Raw genomic sequence first — 26,049 nt, 5'->3', positions numbered from 1 at the left:
TACTACATATGTATGCATTGGTATCAAATGGAATAAGGGTATTATATATGGACTGGACTGCAGAATGCCAGAATAAGGGGGGATAGCTAGTCCTTTCGAAGACTACGCTTCTGGCAGCCTTCGTCTTGCAGCATGTAGAAGAGAGTAGACTGAAGTCCTCCAAGTAGCATCGCATAGCATAACCCTAACCGATGATCCTCCCCTCGTCACCCTGTGAGAGAGCGATCACCGGTTGTATCTGGCACTTGGAAGGGTGTGTTTTATTAAGTATCCGGTTCTAGTTGTCATAAGGTCAAGGTACAACTCCGGGTCGTCCTTTTACCGAGGAACACGGCTATTCGAATAGATAAACTTCCCTGCAGGGGTGCACCACATACCCCAACACGCTCGATCCCATTTGGCCGGACACACTTTTCTGGGTCATGCCCGGCCTCGGAAGATCAACACGTCGCAGCCCTACCTAGGCACAACAGAGAGGTCAGCACGCCGGTCTAAATCCTATGGCGCAGGGGTCTGGGCCCATCGCCCTTTGCACACCTGCACGTTGCGTACGCGGCCGGAAGCAGACCTAGCCTAGTGGCTTTCCAGTCCAATCCGGCGTGCGCCACTCAGTCGCTAACGTCACGAAGCCTTCGGCTGATACCACGACGCCGGGATACCCATAACTACTCCCGCGTAGATGGTTAGTGCGTATAGACCAAATGGCCAGACTCAGATAAAATACCCAGATCTCGTTAAGCGTGTTAAGTATCCGCGAACGCCGACCAGGGCCAGGCCCACCTCTCTCCTAGGTGGTCGGAACCTGCCCTGTCGCTCCGCCACAAAGTAACAGTCGGGGGCCGTCGGGAACCCTGGCCCACCTCTACCGGGATGGAGCCACCTGCCCCTTCAGCCCCCATCTCCGAACAGTATCACAGGTAATGTAACAGTGTATAGTATATAGTATATGCCCGTGACCACCTCCCGAAGTGATCACGGCCCAGTAGTATAGCATGGCAGACGGACAAGAGTGTAGGGCCACTGATGGAACACTGGCATCCTATACTAAGCAGTAGGATAACAGGTAATGGTAACAACAGTAGTAGCAAGGACAGGCTATGCATCAGGATAGGATTAACGGGAAGCAGTAACATGCTACACTACTCTAATGCAAGCAGTATAGAGAAGAGTAGGCGATATCTGGTGATCAAGGGGGGGCTTGCCTGGTTGCTCTGGCAAGAGAGAGGGGTCGTCAACACCGTAGTCAAACTGGGTGTCATCGGCAGTCTCGGGGTATACCGGAAAGAAGTAACGGAGGGGGAACACAATAAATAACAGAGCAATCAAAGTATAACATGGCAATGCGCGATGCTAGAGGTGACCTAACGCGGTAGTAAGTGATACTGGTGAAGGGGGGCAAACGTCCGGGAAAGTATTCCCGGTGTTTCGCATTTTCTGATAGACAAGCCGGAGGGGAAAAGTTGCAGGTTTGATATGCTAGGGACACGTGGCTGACAAACGGATTGCGTATGCGGATTCGTCTCGTCGTTCTAAGCAACTTTCATGTACAAAGTATTTTCATCTGAGTTACGGATTATTTTATATTAATTTATAAAGATTTAATCATTTTCTAGATTTCCTGGATTTAATTTAATTCGAAATTCATTTAAATAATAAATGCTATGGGTACACAGAAGTGTACCCAAAGAGGTTCTAGTGAGGCTGACAGGTGGGGCTAGTTGACTGAGTCAACTGCCCAGTCAGCAGATGCTGATAGTGGGGTCTAGGGACTGAGTCAGCAGTCCAGTTGCGGTCAACATATGGACCGTTGACTGGTCAAACTGGCTGGTGGGACCCAGCTGTCATAGAGACAGTGTAAATTAATTGTTTAATTAATTTTAACAGATTAGGTGGGGGGGCCACATGTCATTGACTTAGATAATTTTAAACAGGCTTTTAAAAGAAAAGGGTCCACATGTCATTTCCAGTTATTCAACTAACAGTTTTATTAGGTTCTATCTAATTACGTGGTTAGGGGATTGGTTAAACCGGGCGGGCCCACACGTCAGTGGGTCAATCCACTATTAGAACGTACGTGTGTGCGTGCGCGTGTGCCCGTGGGTGAGTTCAGAGGACGGCGGCGCGCGCGGAGCTGGGTGCTCCGGCGACCAAAAGGGGCAGCCCGGGTGCCAAACGGATAAGCGGGAGGCGCCGCGCCGAGCTGCCTTCGTCTGTAGCTAGGAGCGGCTGAAACAGCCGGGGGCGGCGACTACGGCGGAGCTAGCGGCAAACGGCGCTGGAGGGCACGGGGAGGAGGGGGAAAAGGCTGTGGAGGGCCAGAGGCTCACAGCGGAAGCAGCAGGGTGTTCGATGGAGCCGGTGGAGGTTGGGGTCAAGCGGATCGACGACGAGGTTAGCGGCGGCGTCCGACGGTGTCGGAGCAGGGGGCGCCGGTCGATGAGAGGACTCCGGCGAGGGAAGCATGGTGAGGGAGGCCGGATCCGCGATGAGGCCTCCGGGGTCTGTCCTCTCCGGCGAGGAGGCGGCTTGGCGCGGCACGGACGCGGAGGACCAGGCGGGTGCGACCATGGCAGGGGCTTCTGCATAACGGTGGCACGAGGACGACGATAGGCGGCGGATCCCCGGGCGCGGGCATGGGGACGGCGACGGCGGTGGGGCTCCGGCGCGGCAGGGGATGGGGCGCAGGGGCCTGGTGCTGGAGAACGAGAGGGAGTGGGGTATCGATCGGGGCAGTTGGGGTCAACCCCGATCTAGATCGGATCGGGGGAAGAGCGTAGTGGGGGGGGGGTGCGACGGGCTAGGGTTTGGTGGGGAGGGGGTTATACAGGGGGGGCGATTGGGCCGGCCTGGGGGCCCGATGGCCAGCTGGGCCACGGCCCATCAGGGGGGTCTCCTTCTTTCTTTTTGCTTTTGCTTTGCTTTTTTTTATTTATAGTTTCTGTTTTCATATTAGTTTTACTTTACTTTTAGTTTTATAAAATATACCACTAGCCCCTAAATTAGTGTTTATAAATACTCTATTGCCACATGAATTTCTCATACCTAATAAAATAGTTTAATGTTTTAATATTTATAAAATGCATTTAATTATTTGTTTAAGCCACTGTTTTATTTAGTTTAGTGCTTTTAATTATTTTATAAAAATGTGATCCTCCACCATAATTACCTAAGCATTATTTGCCACCTCTAGAACATTTAAATTTTAATGTTTGAAAACTTTACCGTTTGACTTGATTTTGAATTTTGAATTCGAACGGGATTGAATCATCGCAAGATTAACAACAGTAATCATGATGACGTGGCAACATTTGCGGAGGGTTACTGTAGCGTAACTATCCGGGCGTCACACCTAACTTGGCTTGCATGGCACTAGATTTTACACGTCGTCGTCCTTGTTGTGTCTGTCCTCTGTTGGCGCATTCCATGGTCCCGATTTGCTCCTGGTTGGTTGCATTGCATTGCACCCCACTGCAGCATCAACTGTCATAGCAGAGCAGAGGGTTCCTCACACCAGTGGCTGTGAACGTCTGAATGATGATCGACCGGGTGGGCTTCAAGTTTCTTCTTAGTGTAAATATATCCACACTTGTTCCACATCAGCATAGTGCTCTTGCCCTCGCAGATAGAGATGGAAATTGATACTCCAAAGATCCAAATCAACGTACACATTGCATACCCAATCAGAGACGATTCCGCGAGAGAGTCTGAGCTCTGTTCTTTGGATGGAAAAGCACGTCCAGATTCAGCTGAGGGATGCAGTGCACGCACACACCACAATTGCAACAGCAACAACAAGAGCAACATCGGAGAGCTGTCAGAGTCGCCGACGGCAACACGGTCGGGCGGTCGAACGACGCCCGAAGAGAGCCGTCGGAATGGCGGCTGAACGACGGTCCGACAGATACCCGCCGAGTACGCGGCACAATGAACGGGTCGCCAAGAAGACGGTCTCATCCACATCACATTCCTTCACCTGACTCTCCTCGTGTTATTGTCTGTTTTTCTTCAAATTTCCTCATGTTATTGTGGTATACATTATATATAAGCATGTAGGTCCGTTGCAACTGGCATCGCATCCTACGTACTCTGCGGCTATTCTTTTCTTTAAAAAAAAAACTGTACTCTGCTGCTATTCTACTTCTACATGCTCTGCTCGCACATGCATGTACGCATACGCATGGATGATCAACAGCAATTTTTTCATCCTGCTCTTGTCCTTGCAACGAGGGAATCAGATCACATACAATGATACAAGGGCTACATTCCAAGTTCCAAAACTACAAAAAACACAAGGCCAAAAATACCTACCATGCTTATATCGAGGAGGCAATGGGTCAGATCAGACACAGCCACGACGCTGCCTGTGCGTGAAGAGCGTAGCCATCGTCAGAACAGTGGCCTTGAAGGATGGGCCAGTGCTACCCCGCAAAAAAAGAAAAGAAAAAAGAAGCAGGCACGCGATCAAACGTTTTGGCTTGGTTAGGCCTAGTGGGCAGATCCTACTCTCGACAACAATACGGTCAAACAGACAAGGCGCCCCGGACAAGGGCGGCCGTACGTCGGAATCGCCGCTCGACAGCGGACCGACAGACATGACGTCGAGCACGTAGAGGGCACAATGATCAGGTCTCAAATTAAGACATCCTCGTTGATTAACACCAGAGAGATTCCCTTCCCTGTGGAAGCAAAGCATGTACTAATAGTGCTACGTGTGTTCCTAAGAAGCCATAAGGGCCAGCCTGTGTTGGCACTTGGCAGTATCATACAGCTACAAAGTAGGAGTACAATGCAAGCAGGTCTGAAAGAAGACTCCCTACCAACAAGTACCTATACATAAGGAAGGTCACGGGCCTTGCTGTCTTGGAAAGGGCACGCAAGAAGCAATGCGCCTGCATCGCCAACACTAAAGTTTCCCATCTCAGGGTCAATGCGAGACAATGCAAAAACTACACCCGTCGGCTAAAGCACGACGACAGTTGGCTAATCGGCCGCTTGGAGAAGGAAACGTTTGTCCATGATCGTTATTCCAATGTCATTGGTAGAGGTCGTGCGAGAACCCAAGATTTTAATTGGGAGGATCTAAATTTAGTGCACACCGACTATGATCCGTTCACCGAGGAGGCCAAGAGCACCATTGACAAAATGCATGCCGAGTGACAAGGCATCTGACCGGGAAGGCTTCACCGCTGCTTTTTTTAAGAGTTGTTGGAACATCATTAATGTGGAGGTGATGAATGTGATTCATAATTTTACCAACATACACGTTGCAAACTTACATTGGCCCGACTCCACAAATATTGTGCTCTTACCAAAGAAGGATGGGGCGGAAGACATCACCGAGTTTAGACCCACTAGTCTCATCCATACCATCACCGTGATGCTTGCCACTTGGCGTTTCCCCCTTATGAACGACCTCGTCTCCAACACCCAAAGTTCCTTCATTAAGAGGAGAAGATCCATGATAATATATGTTAGGAACCTTGCCCGCTGGCTTCACAAAAATAGGACCCCAAAACTTCTCTTCAAGCTTGACACTCCGAAAGTGTTTGCTTCGGTGCGTTCGGGCTACATTCTTGGCATTCTTCAAAGGAAAGGCTTCCCTAGGACATTTCATGATTGGATCACAACCCTTCTCTGCATCTCCTCTTTGAGTGTCCTCCTCAATGGGGTTCCGGGTCCCCCATTGCTCACGGCTGAGGACTGAGGTAGCGTGAACCGCTCTCTCCGCTACTCTTTGTCATTGCCATTGACCAGCTTCAGACCTTCAACAAATACTCGACTTGGCCATGAGGCTTGGCCTTCTTCAAATATTAGGGGCCGCAGAACCATCTTCTAGAGCTTGCACTATGCAGATGATGCAGCTTTTTTGTGGCACCATTTAAGGAGGACATCCAAAACCTTGCACGCATACTATAGGGGTTCGGTGAGATGAAGGGGTGTAAACAAACTTCCACTCGGTGGTACCCATTCGGCGTAGCCACTTGGATTTGGATCTCATCTCCGAGGGGTTGCCTGCCATGAGATCCTCCTTCCCAATGGGATAGTTGGGCCTCCCACTATCTGTTTGGTAGCTTAGGCGGGTCGATTTTCAATACCTTGAGGACAAAATTGCAAATAAAGTTGTGCCTTGGGATGGCATGCATATCACCTCAGTGGGCCACGGTGCACTTGTTAAGTCAATCATCACCTCGCAAGCCATCCACCACCTAACGCCTCTAGTCCCCCCCCCCCTCCACACCCATCCTCAAGAGCATGACCAAGACTGAGTGTGCCTTCGTTTAGTTGGGGACCGATAAGGTCATGAGCTATAAGTGCATGGTAAATTGGGAAACCGTTTGCCGTCCAACCGGGGTCTTGAAGTGCTGCATCTTGACACATTTGGTAGAGCTCTCTGGTTGAGATGACCTTGGTACAGATGACATGACCTCTCGAACATTTGGGTTGGTTCAGGCAACCCTTGTGATGAATATTATATGGATCTTTTCTATTCCCTCACCACCACCACTGTTGGTAATGGAGAAAGGAATCCATTTGGGGATGCCCCGTGGTTGAACGGTATAGGGAGCCTAAATAGCTTGTATTTCCATATAAAAAATATAGATAGCCATGTATCCATTCTTTGGATGTAACTCCTGTCCATTATTGATAAATATTGATGTATAAATGGATGTATATCCACATGAATAGATAGGTACCAAGCAATCATTAATTGGATGTAAAACAAGTCCATAGTAAATGAACATTGATTGAATAATTGATTTATATCCATATTCAGAAAGAATGTTGCACTAGATGACTACTCGTTAAATGTTGAGTGAATCATTAATACGATGCCATTTAAAGTTTTCCAAAATAAGAACGGGGCTCAACTCTATATAAGTTGTGTTCTCCAAAAGATATACAAGTAAGTAAGGAAACACATAGTTACATGCTTCATCGAAAGGAACACAATTCCTATATACGAATGGGTGGTGATTATGTTCCCATATTGGTCTTACTGTGTTTTTTGTTTAGACCTTGCTACCCCACCTTGGTTGAATCAATAGACATGGATGGAAATCTACAGAAGAATGAGAAGGTAAGAAACATCTTACTTTACATTTTTTTTACATGCAATTCTTTGTGGAGTGGTTTATGCATTCATCCAATTCTTGCATCTATCTGAGTAGTTAATCTTGACAATTACTATTGGTTGCAATCATTAGTAATGACTCTACATTACATATGTTCCCAACTAAAATTTTAGGACACCACAAGTAGAAAATAATACTTATATCTTTCGGAGACTTTGTATGTCAACTATATATGTTGACTAACCATGCACTAACATTTGCAATGCAGAACACCACTCTTTTAAGTCCTAAAAGTTTTCAATTTCCATGGAGAGCTGATTTCACGGATGAGGGGAGTAATATTATTTCTCATGTACACTTTCTCACTCTTTTTTCCCCTCTATGGACATATCTTTATCTACTTTTTCATGTGTTAGATTTCAGATGTTTGTTGATTTCTTTCTGACCATTGACCATCATAAAAATCACAATGTATGCCACGATGGTGTGCGATAAATATAAAAGGCAAATTCAAAGGTAGTTTTGAACATGAGCATCACATCTTTAAATCATAGAGATGAAACAATAGAAATCCACATTCATTAATGATCCACCTAAACCATAGTTCATCAAGGTTAATTATGGTCGGTGGTCAGGAGAGACAAGGTGGTACATAATTGACAGCCTAAAAAGGCATACACCTAAATGAACTAGGCTTGAAGCCCTACATATAGGGCACGAAAGTGATGAGCTAAACAATACATGCTACCAGAACACCAAAAACAAATAGATTAAGAAAGGAACAAAGCCATACTCTATTTGAGACTTATCCTCACATGCCAACACTCTACTAGCAATACGCTTCACACCTATCACAGAGGTATATATAGATAGAGAGAGAGAGAGGGAGAGGGATAGAGAAGAAGTCAAATTTTGTTTTACCCCTGCTATGTGGAGGATAGAAGATTTGTTCAACCCAAGCACCTGAGCAATCGACAAAACCATATGACTTATAGCAATGCATGTATGACCAGAAAAGGTCTAATTGCATAGGAATGACACCACACCCCGTGGAGAAATCTAGATCCATTATGACATACACGCCACAAGGCCAATGAAAATCTAGATTATCTCCAAAGGAGCATGCAAAAAATCCCAATTATATATGTCCGGTAGGACCGTAGGAGAACCTCGTATCACGGCCAAGAAGGAAAAGCCTCACTTGTTTATTATGTCCTGCTCCATAGCTTTTCTATTTATTCACTAATTTGAGGTATAATTTCTGTCACAAGTATGCAATGTGGCACACAATGCCAGGACAATTCTATGGCCTTCGAGCTGAAATGAGTATATGGGCTTCACCAAATATTGAAAACTCTCAAGAATCTGGAGCATCCATACAAATCTATTGTCAAGATCGAGGACACTACAGCTTAATTCAAGCCGGCTTCCACGTACAAACATATCACCTATCCTAGTAACCTCCAATTCTTTTGAACGAATTACTATTTTGTAATATGGTTTTCCTTGCAGATTTCGCCCTCTTTGTACCATAACAGAGATATCCGCTTCTTTACATATTGGACTGTAAGTGTAAACAATGTCATTCAAACAACTTATATATTATTATTGCCCGTATATAGTCTAGATGTATTTTGTAATAGTTTGAGACATTATCAGACCAAGTATTAGTCTCTTTATATCGACAATAATGCATGTTCCCTTTTTATTACATAGAAGGACTCGAGATCAAAGGGGTGCTACAACTTACAATGCGGAGGATTTGTTCCTGCGAGTGGAGCTAAGCTAGTGCCGGGACAAGCCATTGCTCCTCCATCAATTTATGGCATACAAGATCACTACATCAGGCTTAGCCTCAACAAGGTGCAACATTCTTCCTAGTCAACAAGATCACTACATAAGCTTATACATTTTCTACTATTTCTCGTGCGTTGCTGCAGGAATCTTGTTGAACGAAATGCATAAATAGATGTTATATAACATTTTCATTACAGTAACAGAATGCCTTGTTTCTAACAAAAAAATGTGAAACATGAATTATATATGTATTCTTCGAGTGTCCAACACATATAACATTAGTGACAACCCAAACATTTATGCAAAAAATAGCAAACTATGAGGGACATGCATGACTTGCTGATTTGACAGGGATGCAAGGGTTCAAAAAATAAATACTATGAAAAATATAACTTTTGCCTATCACACATGACTTTCTAATGTGGCATGGTTGCACCTATACAATGAAAGTAGCGCAAAAAAACTTAGAACTACCATACATGACTTGCTAATGTGGCAGTGGCAACATGAATAGGAAAAATAGGGCGGCTTGCAACTATTTAAGAATGCAAAATTAAAATTAACAAAGAAGGATTTCAGTGCTATGGTATTATATTAAAAAATATGGAACTTTAGGTTCTGGGAAACTATATGTCACCCAAGATTTTTGCTAATTAAAACTTGCTTATACTCTTCTTGTGCATGAAATTTATTGTTCATCGATTTCATCGGTCCCTCATTGACTACAGGATCCAAATTCTGGAGATTGGGTGGTGTACCGTCATGATTTAGAAACACCGTCATTCTTGGGACATTTTCCAAAGGAGCTTTGCCCTGAAACACCACGTATACAAGCATTGACTGGATTCGTGAATTACTTAAAGAATGCACATGGTCCACCAATGGGTAGTGGACACTTCCCTGATTATAATGAGAAGAAATCTGCCTACTTCAATCACATTAAGAAATACAACTCAAAGGGTCAAGCTTTTGACCCCCGTTACACTGGGATGGTCAAGTTAGTTGATAGGAAAGATTGTTATGATGCAAATGATTTATTTCTCGAATTTAAGAAGGGTTATACGTTCAACTATGGTGGACCAGGTGGTTGTATTGGTTGAGATCAAAAGTTGTATTGTAATTTGGATTGAATAAATAGGAAATTATGAATTTGTCAAACTGTACCATGGTAACGATGGTGATCATCATGATGGTCTCTAGTTTATGAATTGTTTGTTTTGCTGCCCACTTAAGTCATTCCCATCACGAGGACCTGTGACATGTGCGAGAACACAATAGTAAGTTAAATCCCTAAAGCACCATATGACTGAACCTCTCTAGGCCCAATGGGCCATGGAACCTATGTATAAAACCATAGAGTAAATGTGCATATTATCCCTATGATGAACTAGGAATCTACATGGGATAAGTGGGAAGCGGCCAAAATGTTGAACACCAACTCGGTGCAAACTCCTGCCCCCCCCCCCCAATGACGAACATACCAATATGGATGCCACCATCGCAGGGAGATAAAAGGTCGGGTGTCTTTAAGTCGAGCCATGTACCACTTTCGGGTTGCTATAGGGTGTGAGTTTATAGAACTTTGGGCCGTGGTTGGTTGCTTGGTGTTGCGTGGATGGCGCCTACTTGGGCGATTTTAGAGTCATGGTGTTGTTTTGGTCATGTCATTATAAAGGATGTAATGGTCGTTTCGTTTCTGCCATTGTACTTTCTTTGTATGAACACTTGCCATTATAAACACATGGACACATAGCTTACCCCTATGAACACCACTAAGAGATTGGGCTAAAATATTTAAGATTGATGAAGTCTTCACAGGCTCCTTGTAGTCGATGAAAACATCATTTCACTTAAGGAACAACATCACTGAAAAAAGGCTAAAATAAATCCAGAAAAATGTGAGAGATCGCGCCAGCTCTAAAACTTAATCATCTTTGGACGACTAGCAGCACAAGAAACCTGAGCATCTCAGGCTCTCAGCTAGGCTTGTTTGCGCAGTGGCTTTGGTGACGACTTCATGCGAAGCTCCGTGAATGGTTGATGTTTGGTACGTACAACCACACACATGTATTTGTGTATGTATGTGGTTTGTATACACATGATTTGTATGCATCAAGGCAGGTGCACACGCGGAGTCGTGTCCGTCCTGGCGTCCACGCATATTTTCCTGTCTCCTCATCTTATCTGTTTACTCCCTCTCCAAAGAAATATAAGAGTGTTTAAGAACACTAAAGTAGTGATCTAAAAACTCTTATATTTCTTTGCAAACTGAAACCTGTTAGGTATTCATATCATTTGGGCTAAAAGACCCATTGAAATACCAACTTGTAATTGATAAAAGAAGAAAAAGGTTACTATGGTGCCTACGGAAAATTGGAAAATCCTATTCCCCACCCCATTACGGGGAACAATTCACGTTTGGTATGAAATACACACCCCTTTTTGGCCAAAAAAATTATTTACTATTTTTCTACTCCCCCCCCCCCCCTGTCCCATAATATAAGAACACGCTCTTATATTATGGGACGGAGGGAGTACTTTTCTATCTTTTTATTTTCGTTTCTTTTTTTTACCTTTCTATTATTCAAATTCATTAACATTTTCTAAAGTAGATGATACCACACTCGATGCTGCGGGAATTGGTTGATGAAAATTTGGGCTCATATTAAAACTACATATAATTTATTATATTTGATTATGTATGGTTGTAAAAGTATTTATTGAATATAAGTAGAACAATTGAGTGAGAAACATTTTCCCATGCATGGTTGAATGTTGTGCTGACTCTTTCCTATGCAGGATTGCATGTCGAGGTGGACCTTATCCCATTCATGGTTGTATGATGAGGTGACATGCTTGCATGTTAAGATAAATAAGTTGGTTGAAATGACTCTCTTAGGTATATAGGGTTCATGATTTTTCTCTCTTAAATTTCGTATATTTTACAAATTTTGTACTTTTTTCAGATTCAAGATTTTGTTATAATTTGGGATTTATATAAATTCTTTATCATTTTCTAGAACTGCGAACTGTTTTGTAAATTGGGAAATATTTTAACAAAATTTAAATATTTTTACAAAATTTAAATATTTTTAAAAGTCATGAAAACTTTTGAAATTTTCATGATCGTATAATTAGCAAACATTTTTTAATTTATGATTTTCTAAATTCATCAAAAATTACACAACCATTTTTAATTTGTGAATATTCTTAAAATTCAAGAATATTTCTGTAAAATTCATGACCATATTAATAATTGTTGGGTATTTTTCTGAATTAATGAATATCTTTTAAATTCGTGTCATTTTTTAGCATATTAGAAATCTTCAAACTAGGAACCTCTTTTTCAAAATATTGAACTTTTGAAAAAATATTCATTTTTCTAAATGCATAAATATTAAAACAAAACAATGTTTTTTTACAGTTGTCAAAAAGGTTTCTAAGTGCATGCATGTTAAATTCTGAATTAATGAATAGTATTTTAAATGCTTTTCTTAAGTTTTCAAAAAGAATGTTTTTTTAGATGAATTGAATACATAGTGGATGACGGCTTTCCCCGCGAGCAAGTTAACACATACATACCTGTACTATACTGTACTGTACACAACGAGCGGTCAATGTTTTTGTACATAAAGTCAACTTTTTAGGGGGTAGTGTAACGCTTTATTGCTCAATCACATTGGGTACAATAGCAATGGCAAGGGAGTTTGGAGCTAGAGATGGCGTCGATTAATAACATTAATGCAATTTCGAGCTAGATCATGAGCAAGAGTGTTTGACAGTCGTCCTTCATGTAGAAGCGAGCTTCAATGAAGTCTCTCGTACGATGGTTGATCTTCATCGGGACGATGTAGTAGCTAGAACGGGTTCCATTGTCAATTGCATTGACAACCTCCAATCAACCGGAAGCAGTCAAACACCTTTGGATTTGCAGCCCACTGCTAGAGTAAGAGTTTCAAGGGATGCTAGGGCTTCTAAGATGGATGGATCCGAAATTCCCGAGTAGGCTAGAACGGGAAAACCCACGTACAAACCATTAGGGTTTCAACCAATGGCAGGCTCCACTCTGTGATTCTCAATTATGGATACATCATCGTCGAGGATCAGATTCCTTATATGCAGGGCGATCCAACTACAGTATTATTTTGAGTCGAAGGGTGGTCCAACTAGACGACGAAGGAAAGGGTTTACAAGGCCCCGCCATGGGTCGTCCGCTGGACAAAATGGATTCCATTTCAGCCAGGAAGTTGCCAGTGAAAATGATAAACAGAAATAGGGGAGAATCTCTTCTTGGATCAGCTTTTTTCTTCTTTCTAGCAATGATGGGCCGGTCTATACAGTGGCCATTCGTATCATATTGGCCAGATGAACCCCATTGGATGGAACTCAGTTCCTATTATGTGCCTTAAGCACCGTTACAACACAAATTGCTAGCCGGCGCGCGCACTACTATGCACTATGTCTGAAAATGGGCCGGCACATGCAGGAATTTTTTCACTCTTTTTTCCAATGATTTGTACTGCGGTTTTTTGGGTGGTTTTCTTATGGTATTCCTTCGCATGGGTTATTGCCGATTTTATCATTTTTATTTTATTTTCTCAAATTTTTTCCTTTCTTTTTGGTTATATTTTTATTTATCTTTATCTTTTGGTTTTAGATTTATTATTCTTTCTTTTTTCATTTTTAAGCTGTGATTTTTTTTCCAATTTTTTTGTACATTTTTTTCAACTCCGTGAACTTCTCTCAAATTCCAGAACTTTTTTTTTGAATTATGATTTTTCTCATCTTTGTGAATTTCTTTTTTCAGATTTGTGAACTTTTTTCATTTTTGTGAATTTTTTAGTTGTGAACTTTTCAAAGTCATGAAATTTGTGAAGTTTTGTTTTTGAAAACTGGGAAGTCTTTCAATTCATGAATTTTTCAATATCGATTAACATTTTTCACATGCACATACTTTTTAAAAATTAGTGAACTTTTTTCAAAACCGTTCACTTTTTTAAGAAATTTGTGAACTGCTTACATTTTTGTGAACTTTTTTCAAAACCATGAAAGCTTTTTTTGCAGTTTTTTTAAGCAAAAAACCAATTAGAGGTTTGATTCTCAAAAGAAAACTGACCAGAAACTCAAAACTATTCCTACTCGCCGTGTGGATTTATCAATTTGAGTTTAAAAATAGGAAAAATGGCGTCAAAAGTTCTGTGCTAGCAATGGCTCTTATGTTTGAAGGGTAACCCAGGCATCCATCACTCTCCTCCCAAAGAAGAAAGAAGATGCCATCACCGTCGAGGATTGCAGGCTTCGAGCGAAGGGGGAGCTAGCATGAAAGGTGATAACAATAATAATAATCTTTCATCCAAAAATTCAGAATTGGTAGTGTGGATTTTATTCCATGCATCATTTTTCTTTTGAGAAAGGAAAAGGGACAAGAGTTTTCTTGCTGGGTAATTTCTTATAATTTTGTTGTGTTGTTGGTTCCTATTCCTAGGTGTTGTGCTTTACCCCCTATGCATTGGTTCCTAGGCATCTTGTCTCTAGCTCTGCTCTCTATCGATAGTCAAATCAGTACTTTGTCTTTGCCTCTTTCTGTCCATTCCTTCAACACTGATGGACTCAGAGTGTCATAATCCCTTTATTAAGAAGGAAGACCTAAAGCGAGGAGATAGAATCGAAAGAATGATCTCCTGGCAGATCCGCAATCATATCACGTTATTAGTACTTGTACGTTGCATGAATGACTCACGGTTTGAGCAGAGGGAATAAGACCAAATAGGTGAGGAAAGTCTCCACCGGCTCTCTCATGATGATGCCGATTCAGGAAGCTGGCGAACCAAGTGCTTGCGCTAAGAAGCGAATAAGTCGGAATGGAGACAAGGAAAGGTGGAGAGGCAAAACTCAACAAAAAAGGAAAAGGGAACTCGACCAACTATCATGAGCAGAGCGATGAAATTCCTTCTGATTGGATCCGCGGCACAAAGTACTTGAAGTCCAAAAGGTGTGGTAGCTCCTGGGGGGTCAGGGCACCATGTTATCTATCCGTCTGACATCGCTGAGATTCGTGCGGTCTTGTGTCAACCCGCAGAGCAGCTCGAGTGTCTGCATGCTTACCAGTCCATTTGACCGTTCTAATTATGGTGCTATTAGGGAGTAGGCTATGTCGCTATGATGGACAGTAGCCGTTTCGTGGGGCAGCAGGAACAGCCTGGTGCTGAAAAGACTTGTCATAGCTATGCAGGCAGCGTGTCAGGCCAACTTCACCGCACGACCCTATCTTGTCCAGCCCCGTTTGTTTAGGGTAAACGGATAAAGGAGGCGTCCCAGCGTGCGACGGCCTGAATCTATTTTGTCCGTTTTGTGTCCGGGCCGACCCATTTCGAGCGCAAACTTGCGCCGGGTTTGGGTCGCGACGGACAACAAACGGACGCGTGCTCGTCCGCGTCGGTGCCGCGTGGCAGGCGGCCACCTACCTCCCCCCCCCCCCCCCCCGTCCACATCAATGCGCACGAGCGGGCGGCCCCACCTGTCATCCGCACGTCGAACGGTCGCCGTCCTTCTTTAAGTGGGAAGCGTGGACGGGTCGTCGTCCACACTGCCACACGCCACCCCGCGGCCTCCTCGAAACTCGACAGCGGCTGCTCCCAAAACCCTAGGCAAGACCTCGCTGGCCGGCCGCCCGCAGCCATGGGCCTATGGAACTACGGCCGCAAAGGCAAGTACGACCGCGAGGCTGGTTCCTCATCGGGACGCCGCCGCGGCTCGGTGAAGAAAGAGGAGCCCGCCTCGCCATCGCCACCACGCCGGGCCCCCGCGCCGCCCGCCTTCTCCATCGCGCCCACGTCCGCCGGCGAGCGTGACCGGCATTACATCCGCGCGTTGGTGTGCCGCCGTTATTGAGAGACGAGGACGCCGCTCCCCTGGAGCGACGTCCATCTCCCCAATAACTGGCATCTCTTCGCCGACCGGGTCCCGATCCTACCGGTCCCGACGAGCGGCCGTGTGCGCGACGAGGAGATCGAGCGCCGCCGCCGCCTCCTCCCCGACGACCTCTTCTACGACCCCAGGTACGCCCCCGACTCCGGGCTCTGGGACACCTGGTTTCGTGACGAGCACGACACCAGGCGCGCGTCCTTCTTCGCCGGCACCTCGACGGGGCCGCGACGGCCACGACAGGAGCACGCAGCGCCTGCTCCCCAGGAGCGCGGGCGTAGGCAGGTGCGCGGCGTCACGCCCACGCCGTCGCCATCGCCGTCTCCGTCGCCCCCTCCACCTCCTCGCATGACAGCGGAGGAGGAGGCCCGTCTCCTGCAGCGTGTCATGGATGACTCCATGTACACGCACGACGAGCGGCAGTGGGACGGCCTGGAGGAGGCCATGGCCCTCTCTGCCGCCGGGGACGTCGCCTTCCCGGAGCTGCAGATGGTGGCTGTGGAGGAGGAGAGGAGGGAGGACCCGCCGGCCGCGTTCCAGCAGCTGCTGGGCCAGGGGTGGGGCTGGTCCTGCACTGCTCCGTAGATGGCCGCCGGCGTGGGCGTGAACTGGTGCCCCCACTCCGCCGCGGTCACCGGAGCGGGATGCGTCGCCACGGGAGGAGGTGGTGCAGGCACCTCCGGCCGTCCAGCCCGCCCCCGTCCACCACGCACCTCCGGCCCACCTCTGGACGCCGCCGCCCTACATCGACCTCGTCAGCGACGACGACGACACCGGCGGCCAGTGAAGACGGCGACGGCCACGACACCGCCGGGCGCGGCAGGAGCGCGCGGGAGGCGTTTTAATATTTTGTTTTATATGTTAATTATGAAACTGGTCCTTTTAAGTGGCCGTGGAAACTGGGCCGTTTTGTGGCCGACCCCTATATATGTTTTATGTTTTTTTAAATGCGTTTATTTTTTTTAGTTATTTTTATATTTTTTTATTCATGTCCACCCCGAACACGATTTGGGATGCGGCCGCGCGGTGCGCGCACGCACGACCCATCTGAAAAAACCGGACATGGCCGAACCCATCGGCGCCCCAAGAAGACAAAATCCGGCCAATCCTAACATCCGTTTGAGACCGTGCGATGGAGTTGGCCTCGTGCAACTGTTCTCTAGGTACCCTCCTAAAAAATCTCCCAAAAAAGCTTTGCATGCAGCAGTTCTCTCTCTCAACTTTTGCATGCAACTTCTGTAAACAACAACGCACAGCGTTCCATACTCTCTCTCCTCTTCATTCGTTCCATACTCTTCCTCCATTTTAAAATATAGTGCATCCACGCTTTTCGAGGTCCAATTTTGATCATAAATTTAACCAACAAGACCAACTGCGGTGGAAGAAAAAATTATATAATTGAAAACTTTTTTCAAATACGAATTCACTGATATAATTTTTGCTCCCGCCGCAATCGGTCTTGGTAATTAAATTTATGGTCAAAGTTGAAATACGTGGATAGAGGAAGCACTGTATTGTGGAATGGAGGGAGTATATGTTTTCTCTCTCCTGATGTTCGTCGCACCATGCTATATCTGGCATGAACACAATTATTTAATTGGTTATTTTGATCGCTTCACGGAAAAGCAGCAACACTGACCGAGTTGTGTGACATGTGAGGGAGAATCTCTATAGGTTGAACAGTGACCTACGCACTCCATTGCCATTTTCAAGTAATTTACTTCTCCAGCACTTACTGTTCACATAGCCTGCAAATCAATTCCCCGTTGCAGGACAGGGCAGGGATCGCCAAGTCAGACACTGTGGATGGACGGTGAGGATAGTCGGGTGTCCCGACCCCCGGGACCTAAAAGTCCTGTCTCATACTTGAAACTGAAACTAATCTACTCAGCAGTACAACTTGTTTTCTGACCATTAAAAAGAGACAAGAAGGAAGTAAACAAAATTTGCCCCTTCCATTTTCTTCTTTTAGCTAGAGAAAAGGATTCTGCAAAAGTTGTTGTTGGTATCATCTGCACCCAACACATGTGTGGGTGAGCGTTTTGCAAGGTCTAGTAGTAGAAGTGCATGCACCAATTTTAATTTGGCATGCATGTATGGAGCTCTAATGGCTCATGGCCTCACAATCACATCACCGGACTCTCTGGGCCATCGATCGCCTATATGATATCAGAGAAGATAATGCAGCTCTAGATATATAGCATCTCGATCAACACCGTATCAGTGCTCATCATCTAGTCTAGTCTAGAAAGGTAGAAATCGACAACAAGATAGATCGATGGCCGGTGAGCGCAAGGAGGCTAGTGTCGCCGGGTCGTTCCTCGCCGTCACCCTCGTGGTGGTGGCCACATCATCCATGCCGGTGGTGAGGGGGGATGACAAGTCTGCTTGCGTCGGCGAGTACTCCAAGCTCTGCGGCAAGGACCCCGCATGCACCACCATGGTCGAGACGACCTGCCGTGATGATGCCGACAGTGTCAAGGCCAGCAAGGGCATGTTCGATGAGCTCGCCAAGGTCGGTGGAGACAACTTTGATTTCGCTTCTACGGCATAGCCGTGGGGGCACGCGGCCCTCCGCGCGGCCGTCGACGAGCATGGGGCCTGCCCCGGCAACAAGACGGTCGGAGAGTTTGCCGGCGAGCACTGCATCGCCGACCTCGGCGCGGCATGCAAGGATCCGAGCTGCACCGACGGTGCTCACATCGAATGCGACCGTACGGCGTCGACGTTCTGCTACATCAAGGCCACCCCCGCCGACAAGAATGCCATACAGCAAAACTTGGATTGCTTCAAGGGATGTTGCGAACAGAAGAGCACAGGTGAAGAGTGCCGTAAAGTATGCATCGTCAAGATTCTGCCCGCTTGATAATGCATGCATGCATGCATTCCTTCCTTGTACTCTCTCATGTCCTCATATAAGCTTTGTCCGAATTAAAAATATCTTTTCTTTGACCAAACTTACAGAAAAAAGCATCAACATTTACCATGTCAAATCAATAGTGTTAGATTCATTATGAAATAAAGTTTTACAGTATATATATTTGGTATTGTAGAGGTTGACAAATGTAGTACGCAGAGTAAAAAGGACCGGAAGGAGTACTTCATTTCAAAGTCTTTCATTCATGTTCTCACATGCATGTATTCATCTCATTTTGTTGTTGCTTTTTTTTGTACATCCATTTTCTTTTCTTTTTTGCGAAAAGAACATTCATTTTGTTGCTGCTGTTCTTGGAAAACCAATAAAGAAAGAGTAGTAAATAATTTTTGGATGATCTCTAACCTCACGTTACATTTTGCTTGCTAGATGTGTTTGCATGTTGGCAGAATTTCTTAGTGCGCGTGTGGCACAAAATCAGGGCACGCCTGATTTTCTCTTGTTGCATGGCTATTTAGGGAGGTTACAAGCATGTCTCTTTTTTTGGCTCAGAAGAAGATAATACGAAGGAGAAAAGCAAAATCGTATGTTCTCTTTTTGTTGGAGTTGTGTCGAATATTGTGTACAAGTTAGGTTACAGTTGGACTCTGAGTTGTATTGTGTTTAGATAGGATATGTAGTCGTGTCCTAGTAGGACACTTGTATCCTAGGCCTCTCTTATATAGCGGGGGTAGACATACGATGTAACCTATGCCAACATAATAGCACCGGAACGCAGGGGAAGCCGGTGGCATGTGCCGGTGTCCAGGGCGACTGGGTGCGGTATTGTGACGGTGTCACGGGGAGGAGCGCCCGTAGTCAAGCCCCGGGGATGTAGCCACATCGGTGAACCTCGTTAACAAATCTCGGTGTCGTGCCTCGTGTGATTGCTTGGTCCTCGGATGATCGACGATATGCCTCGGATTTATTTTAACAAGTGGTATCATAAGCTAGGTTGTTCAGAGGTTGCTGGATTGTTGATCTAGAGGAGGAAGAACATCGACACAAATCTGTCGGAAGCGATCCTAATACGGGACGAAGTTCGTCGGCGAGTTATGATCAAAAACAGATGTGGTCGAGTTGAAATCTTCGTGAAGTGATCGGAAGCAGCGATGAGGCATCAGTCGCAGGTACAGAAGCCTATTGGTCAGCGGTGTCCATCGACTCGGTGTTGAGGCGTGATTAGATGCAAGCGTCGGCAGATCGGGAGCGCCCATAATCTGTTGGTCGGCGAGATCGGATTGTGGCGGCTGCACGCGGAATCACAACAGGAGTCATATGGCGATCGGACTGAGCTTACACGGTGGAGCCTGAAGCTAGTCGAAGAGGCCCAAGGCTGGTGGGCAGATGTGCACGTGTCGCAGGGGACCACTGAGACGTGCCCGTTGTACAGGACCGAAGGAAAGCTAGATGCGAGATTTGTTTTGGTGGAAAAAAAGGACGCCGTTCCGCTGCAGTCAAGGGTGTTGCTTTGGTGTTTGTCTTGTCACCGGAGCATTGACTTGATGGCTACCAAATTGGATTGATTAAGTACGTGTGCAAAGAAAGAAAAGAATAGTTCGGGATAGCTAAGGTGGTTTGCTACAGGCAAATAAGAAGGCTCCGGGTGCTATTTCTTTGGAGTTCTTTGCTTTGTACGTTGATCGTGTATGGTACAGATGCAGCGACAACGTAAATCAAGACAGATGATGTGCGCGCAAGGTTTGTGGAGTCTAAAGCATGTCATGCAGTCGGATAAGTTCGGTTGGGTCGGACTTGGCAGTCTGACGGATCGATGCAAGTCGGTTGGTATAGAAGACGGTCCGGGATCAGCGGCGGCGACATAGGAGCGTGATGCTGATGGTGACCGACTTTTGGGACGTGGAAACACGTAGCACATGCCCCGAGGGCTTGTGTGGCTTCGACAAGACTATGGCGCGGGGTTGATTCAAGGTGGTGTACACACGGAGCTTGATGTCGACGGGGCGCGAGGTTGGACTGATCATCTACCATGGAGTCATGTTGAAGGTGGAGCTGGATTGAGGGGCTACGGTGTAAGGATCCAGAGAATCGAAGCCTATTCAGCAAGGGGGGAAAGCGAGTGACATGCAGTTCGGACTGGAGCCCAGTGGTCTGATGGAAGCGTGAAACTCGTCATCGGCCGATGATAATCGGTGGTACTCCGCAGCAGGGGTTGAGTGTTGTGGTTTTGTGACCCTTGAGACTCGACTGGGACAGTGGAGACTCGACGCGGTAATAGCGGCGAGGCGTGCGGTACGCACGGGACATGGAGATGGGCCAGGGCTCTGGTGGTCATACATGTGGTGAGACAACTGCAAATTTGACTCGGGATGACTACAAGCAATGGTGAAATTCCTTCAAGTTTCAGACAGGGCGGTCAAGAAAGGAGCGGTGATGTTGAGTTCAGGTAAATCTTATGTTTGACACCCAATATGTGAGTTGTTCACTTTCACGCAGGTCAGTGATCAGTGTGTGATGGCGTTGGACGGATACTCTGTAAGTTGGGAGCACAGACTAGAGTAACAAGGAACTTAATTTTGCTCGAGTGTTGACTGTGGTCAAGAAAGGAAGGGACTACAAGTTGCAGGTGGAGTCACATGGAGTCTTTGGAGTAGCAGCGGTGCTCACGGGATAAATTCAAGTCCAATGTACATGGAAGTTTGACGCATGGACAAATTCAAGGTGGTGGAGAATATTCGCCAAGGTGGAGTTTGTTGGAGTTGTGTCGAATATTGTGTACAAGTTAGGTTACAGTTGGACTCTGAGTTGTATTGTGTTTAGATAGGATATGTAGTCGTGTCCTAGTAGGACACTTGTATCCTAGGCCTCTCTTATATAGCGGGGGTAGACATACGATGTAACCTATGCCAACATAATAGCACCGGAACGCAGGGGAAGCCGGTGGCATGTGCCGGTGTCCAGGGCGACTGGGTGCGGTATTGTGACGGTGTCACGGGGAGGAGCGCCCGTAGTCAAGCCCCGGGGATGTAGCCACATCGGTGAACCTCGTTAACAAATCTCGGTGTCGTGCCTCGTGTGATTGCTTGGTCCTCGGATGATCGACGATATGCCTCGGATTTATTTTAACACTTTTGTGTACTTGTGTTGTGACCGGTGAAATGATTTATTTATTTTTGTGGGTGGAAATGAATTGAGAGAGCTGAGAGACTCAGCTCCAATATTGCCAAGGTTCAGAGACGCCATGATGGGCAATAGACTTTTCCCCCAAAAAAATTACTACCGGTAACCGTTAGCTGGCCCTTCCTTCGGGAAGTTCTTCTACGGAAAGGCTTTGATGACCGCTGGATCTTCAGGGTGATGCAGATGGTCTTTTGTGGTCGCACTGACGTGAACATAAATGGGGAAATTGGCCCCTACTTCCCCACTCTTTGTGGGGTGAGGCAAGGCGATCCTTTTTCCCCGTTCCTGTTCAACATGATGGTGGATGCACTGATGGCCATCCTGGACAAGGCTAAGGCGGCAAGCCATATCAGTGGGCTCGCTCCCCACTTGGCCGGCGGCACCGGCATCTCCCTACTCCAGTACGCTGACGACACCATCATCATGGTCGAAGGCTCGGACGCGGACATCGCTAACCTTAAGTTCCTCCTCCTCTGCTTCCAACAAATGTTTGGCCTCAAGATCAACTTCAATAAGAGTGATGTGATGGTGATGGGCTACTCTCCGGCCGAGGCCCGCGACATCGCCAACTGCCTGAATTGCCGCCTGGGCACCTTCCCCACAACCTACCTGGGGACGCCCATTAGTGACTCTCAGCTTACGGTGGCTGATCTGCGACCGACGGTGTCCAAGTTGCAGACGCGCGTTGAGCCATGGCAGGGCCGGTGGCTGTCAAAGGCGGCCCGGACGATCCTCATCAACTCCTCGCTCTCCAGTCTCCTCTTGTTCCTCATGAGCTTCTACAGCCTCCACGAGACGCTCCACCATGAGATTGCGAAGGTCCAGTCCCGCTTCTATTGGGCCGGGGACAATAACAGACAGGAATACCATATGGTTAGTTGGCCCGACATCTGTAAGCCTCGGGAGCAGGGCGGCCTCGGTATCATGTGTTCGAAACGCATGAATATCGCTCTCCTCTCCCGATGGCTTTGGCGCATCTTGCAAGGGCATGGTGGGTTGTGGCTAGACATCATCCGGAACAAGTACCTGCGTGGCCAACCTTTGGCCTTCTATCAACGGTCTGGTGGATCCCAATTTTGGCAGTCTGTGATCCAATTGCTCCCCATTCTTTGTATTGGGACCTCCATTTCAGTGGGATCAGGTTCAGCGACCTTGTTCTGGTTCGACCGATGCGCGGGAGACTCGCCCTTCGCGGCCCAGTTTCCCGAGCTCTTCTCCATCGCTGTCATCCCGATGATCTCAGTTGAATGGGCCCTTATTGACTTAGGGCGCCTTGCTTTCCGGAGGCCATTTGGGCCTCCGGAAACTGCCGCTTGGGAGGAGCTTCTTGATTGCATCGCCCTCCATGAGCCGGACATCGACGCTGGCCCGGACCAAGTTCGGTGGCGCCTTGACCCTTCGGGCCAATTCTCCACCAAGTCCCTCTACTCGGCCATCGCTCCGTCCTCCGCTCCATCCCCCCTCCTGGTGGTATGGCCCATCCGTCTGCCTCTGAAGATATGGATCTTCATGTGGCAATGGATCCGCGGCTGGCTCCCTTCTGGAGTGGAGGTCCGCAAGCGCAATGGTCCGGGCTCTGGTCTTTGCCCGCTCTGTAGTATCCCCGAGGACTCGAATCACATCTTTTTCGCCTGCGTATCTGCCCAGTTCGTCTGGAGCTGTTTTAGAGAGGCGGTGGGGGGGATTGGTGCCACACCAATTTCCCCGACCTATTCGCCGAACTCCAGAACTCCCCCTGCCCACTCGCCACATTAGGTGGCTTGAGATTGGCGTTCTTGCGTGGACCCTCTGGACGATTCGCAACAAACTTGTGATTCAGCGCACTCCGCTTCGCCGGGCTACTGACGCTATTTTCAAACTGTCTAGTTACTTGCAGCTTTGGCGGCCGCTTAGCCGCCCTCGAGACCGGGATGCCATCTCCGCCTTCATCGCCGACTTTCGATCGATGGCAGTCCGCCTATCGCCGCCGCCCCCTCCGCCGCCTCTAGAGCCTGATTAGATGCTTGGCGATCCTCCTCCGCCATGGCGTTTTCTTTGTTGTCTTTTAGGGCTTGTTGAGTTGTGCCCTCAGCATAACCCTTTGGATCTCTTGTTGTGTTTTGTGGGTACGTTTGTCCTGGATTAGTTCATGTATGTGTGCTCTTGGCGGTTTGCTTTATCTATAAAGCGGGGCGAAAGCCTTTTTCGATAAATGATTATATGATGAGTGAGTGCATACCTTTGAGCACTCGGTCAAGGCCGCTAACCGAGGCAATATAACAAATATAGACCATGTTTGCAGAAAAACTACCAAAAATTACCATGCTAATTTGATATAATTTTGAAAGTACGTTTTATGACGTATTTAATGATAACTAATTTGGTATTGTGTTTGTTGATAGTTTTCATATGAACTTGAACAAAATTTGTACCCTTTGACTCTAGACAAACATTGTGTGCGATTGAGCGTATACCACTAGAGGGGGGTCAATGGGATATTTAATTTGTTTATTTTCGAAACTTCAAACCTCTGGAGACAAAACAACAAAAGTAATACTACAATAGGAACACTAAAACAAAGTAAGCACAAGCACATGAAGACAAACAGGCTAAACCAATACGACTACGCAAAACTTTCGACGGAAGCGATGATAATCTACCTAGTGTAGTGGTAGAGAACTTTCACGACAACAATGGTCACACGGAAAGGAAGCAACACAAACAACATGGAGGACAATATGACGAAACAGATCACGATACTAAATACACCCTACTGAGAAATGGTCATCAGAGCATAACTCACCTGAATAACAAAGTAGCACAAGAGAATCAAGAGACCAGCATACAGACAAACTATCTTAAGTTCGGCAAATCGAAATAGACTAAACAACATAGTCATGCTACACATAATAAACAAAGGAATATATATGACACAATTATCTATCGAGACAAAGAGCACAGAAGATAAACTACTGGAAGAACTGCAGTAGAGTAGAAATAACCAATGGTGCTCGAAGATGATAGATGATTTGGTAAACCAGTTCACTTTTCTACCAAAGAGCTATGACTAGTTGAAGGGACTTGGGATTGAATCCAGAAGATAAACTCTCTTCGTTCTATTCTTCTTCAACGTGATGTTGATTAGACTTCAGTTGAATTCACCTGGGATAGATCATTACTGGCGATCTCCAAACCTTAAACAAACTTGCTTCGCAGACCACAATTACTTTTGGTTGCTGAAAACTTTGACTTGGTGAAAAAATTTACTCTTCAACACTCAAGTCTACATCTATTCATCTAGAGAGCGTGCAACTCTTAAAAGTAACTAGATCATTGATGGCGCGCGTTGCGGCGCCCATCCATTTTGTCAATAGAGTGGTAGGGATTTCAATAATATATATGACACAACAAAATATGATACTCCCTCCAATCCAAATTAATTGACACTGATTTAAACCAGCATCTATAAACACTATCCAAATCATGAACCACTCAAACTAAAAGAAGGTACCCAACTGATTATCGTACAAGTTCATTCATTATTTATGATATTGAGTCAGCATGATTTTGATCTCCTCACAAGTTAATTAGTGGATACTTCTAAACATAGCTTTACTATGTTAGGAAAGGTAATATATATTTCATCAAACAATCATTGATAATATAAGACAAAAATTTAATCCATCAAACAATCATTGATAATAATATAAACTGCAATATAAGACAGACATTTAATTAGGAAATGTATACCAAATTCTTTGTCATCCTGTTTTTAAGGTCTTGCAAGGTGAGCACAAGAAACACACAAAATATTTCAATTAAGTGTGGTGTTAGTATTGTTTACTAAATTATAAAGTTGCCCAAAACCATCCAGGTATTGAATTACACAACGATGTTTACTGATCCCAAAGAACGAAAAAAGAAAGGCCTTCCAGTCAAAATGATGCCTGCATTCAGGTTCGTGCACTTTGAATCAATGTCAAGCTGCATAGGATGTTAAACAACATGTAAAGATGACAAGATCAAAAGCTATAATTTAAATGCAAGATAACAGTAAAGCATGCGCTACAATTTATTTCCAAATTTATAACCTTCTACAAAAATGTGCCAGTGGTTGTACATTTCTTCTAGGTCCATCTAATCACTCTAAGCAGAAATTCATACTACAAATTATCATATGGGAGATGCAAGGTATAAGTGCCACTGTATGGTGCAGACTTT

General features: G+C 45.9%; 1 protein-coding gene across 1 annotated transcript; it reads left to right on the top strand.

Annotated features, from left to right (window-relative positions):
• The first annotated feature begins 6,923 nt into the window (after positions 1-6,923).
• Positions 6,924-9,996, top strand: LOC123186731 (uncharacterized). Its single transcript, XM_044598440.1, has 6 exons — positions 6,924-7,078; positions 7,342-7,425; positions 8,345-8,506; positions 8,586-8,639; positions 8,790-8,936; positions 9,599-9,996. The coding sequence occupies exons 1-6, from the start codon at positions 6,929-6,931 to the stop codon at positions 9,968-9,970; spliced, it is 969 nt and encodes a 322-aa protein (XP_044454375.1). The 5' UTR covers positions 6,924-6,928; the 3' UTR covers positions 9,971-9,996.
• The last annotated feature ends 16,053 nt before the right edge of the window (positions 9,997-26,049 follow it).

This window comes from Triticum aestivum, chromosome 2A (assembly GCF_018294505.1).
Source record: "Triticum aestivum cultivar Chinese Spring chromosome 2A, IWGSC CS RefSeq v2.1, whole genome shotgun sequence".
Classification (NCBI taxonomy): domain Eukaryota; kingdom Viridiplantae; phylum Streptophyta; class Magnoliopsida; order Poales; family Poaceae; genus Triticum; species Triticum aestivum.
Note: the sequence above shows the minus strand (reverse complement) of the source record. Positions and strands in the feature narration are given on the sequence as shown.

Excerpts from the sequence above, each read along its gene's own strand:
- LOC123186731 (XM_044598440.1), top strand. The coding sequence starts at position 6,929 with ATGCTTCATCGAAAGGAACACAATTCCTATATACGAATGGGTGGTGAT. Across the intron at positions 7,079-7,341 it reads ATCTACAGAAGAATGAGAAG|AACACCACTCTTTTAAGTCC; the intron begins GTAAGAAACATC and ends TTTGCAATGCAG. Across the intron at positions 8,640-8,789 it reads GCTTCTTTACATATTGGACT|AAGGACTCGAGATCAAAGGG; the intron begins GTAAGTGTAAAC and ends TTTATTACATAG.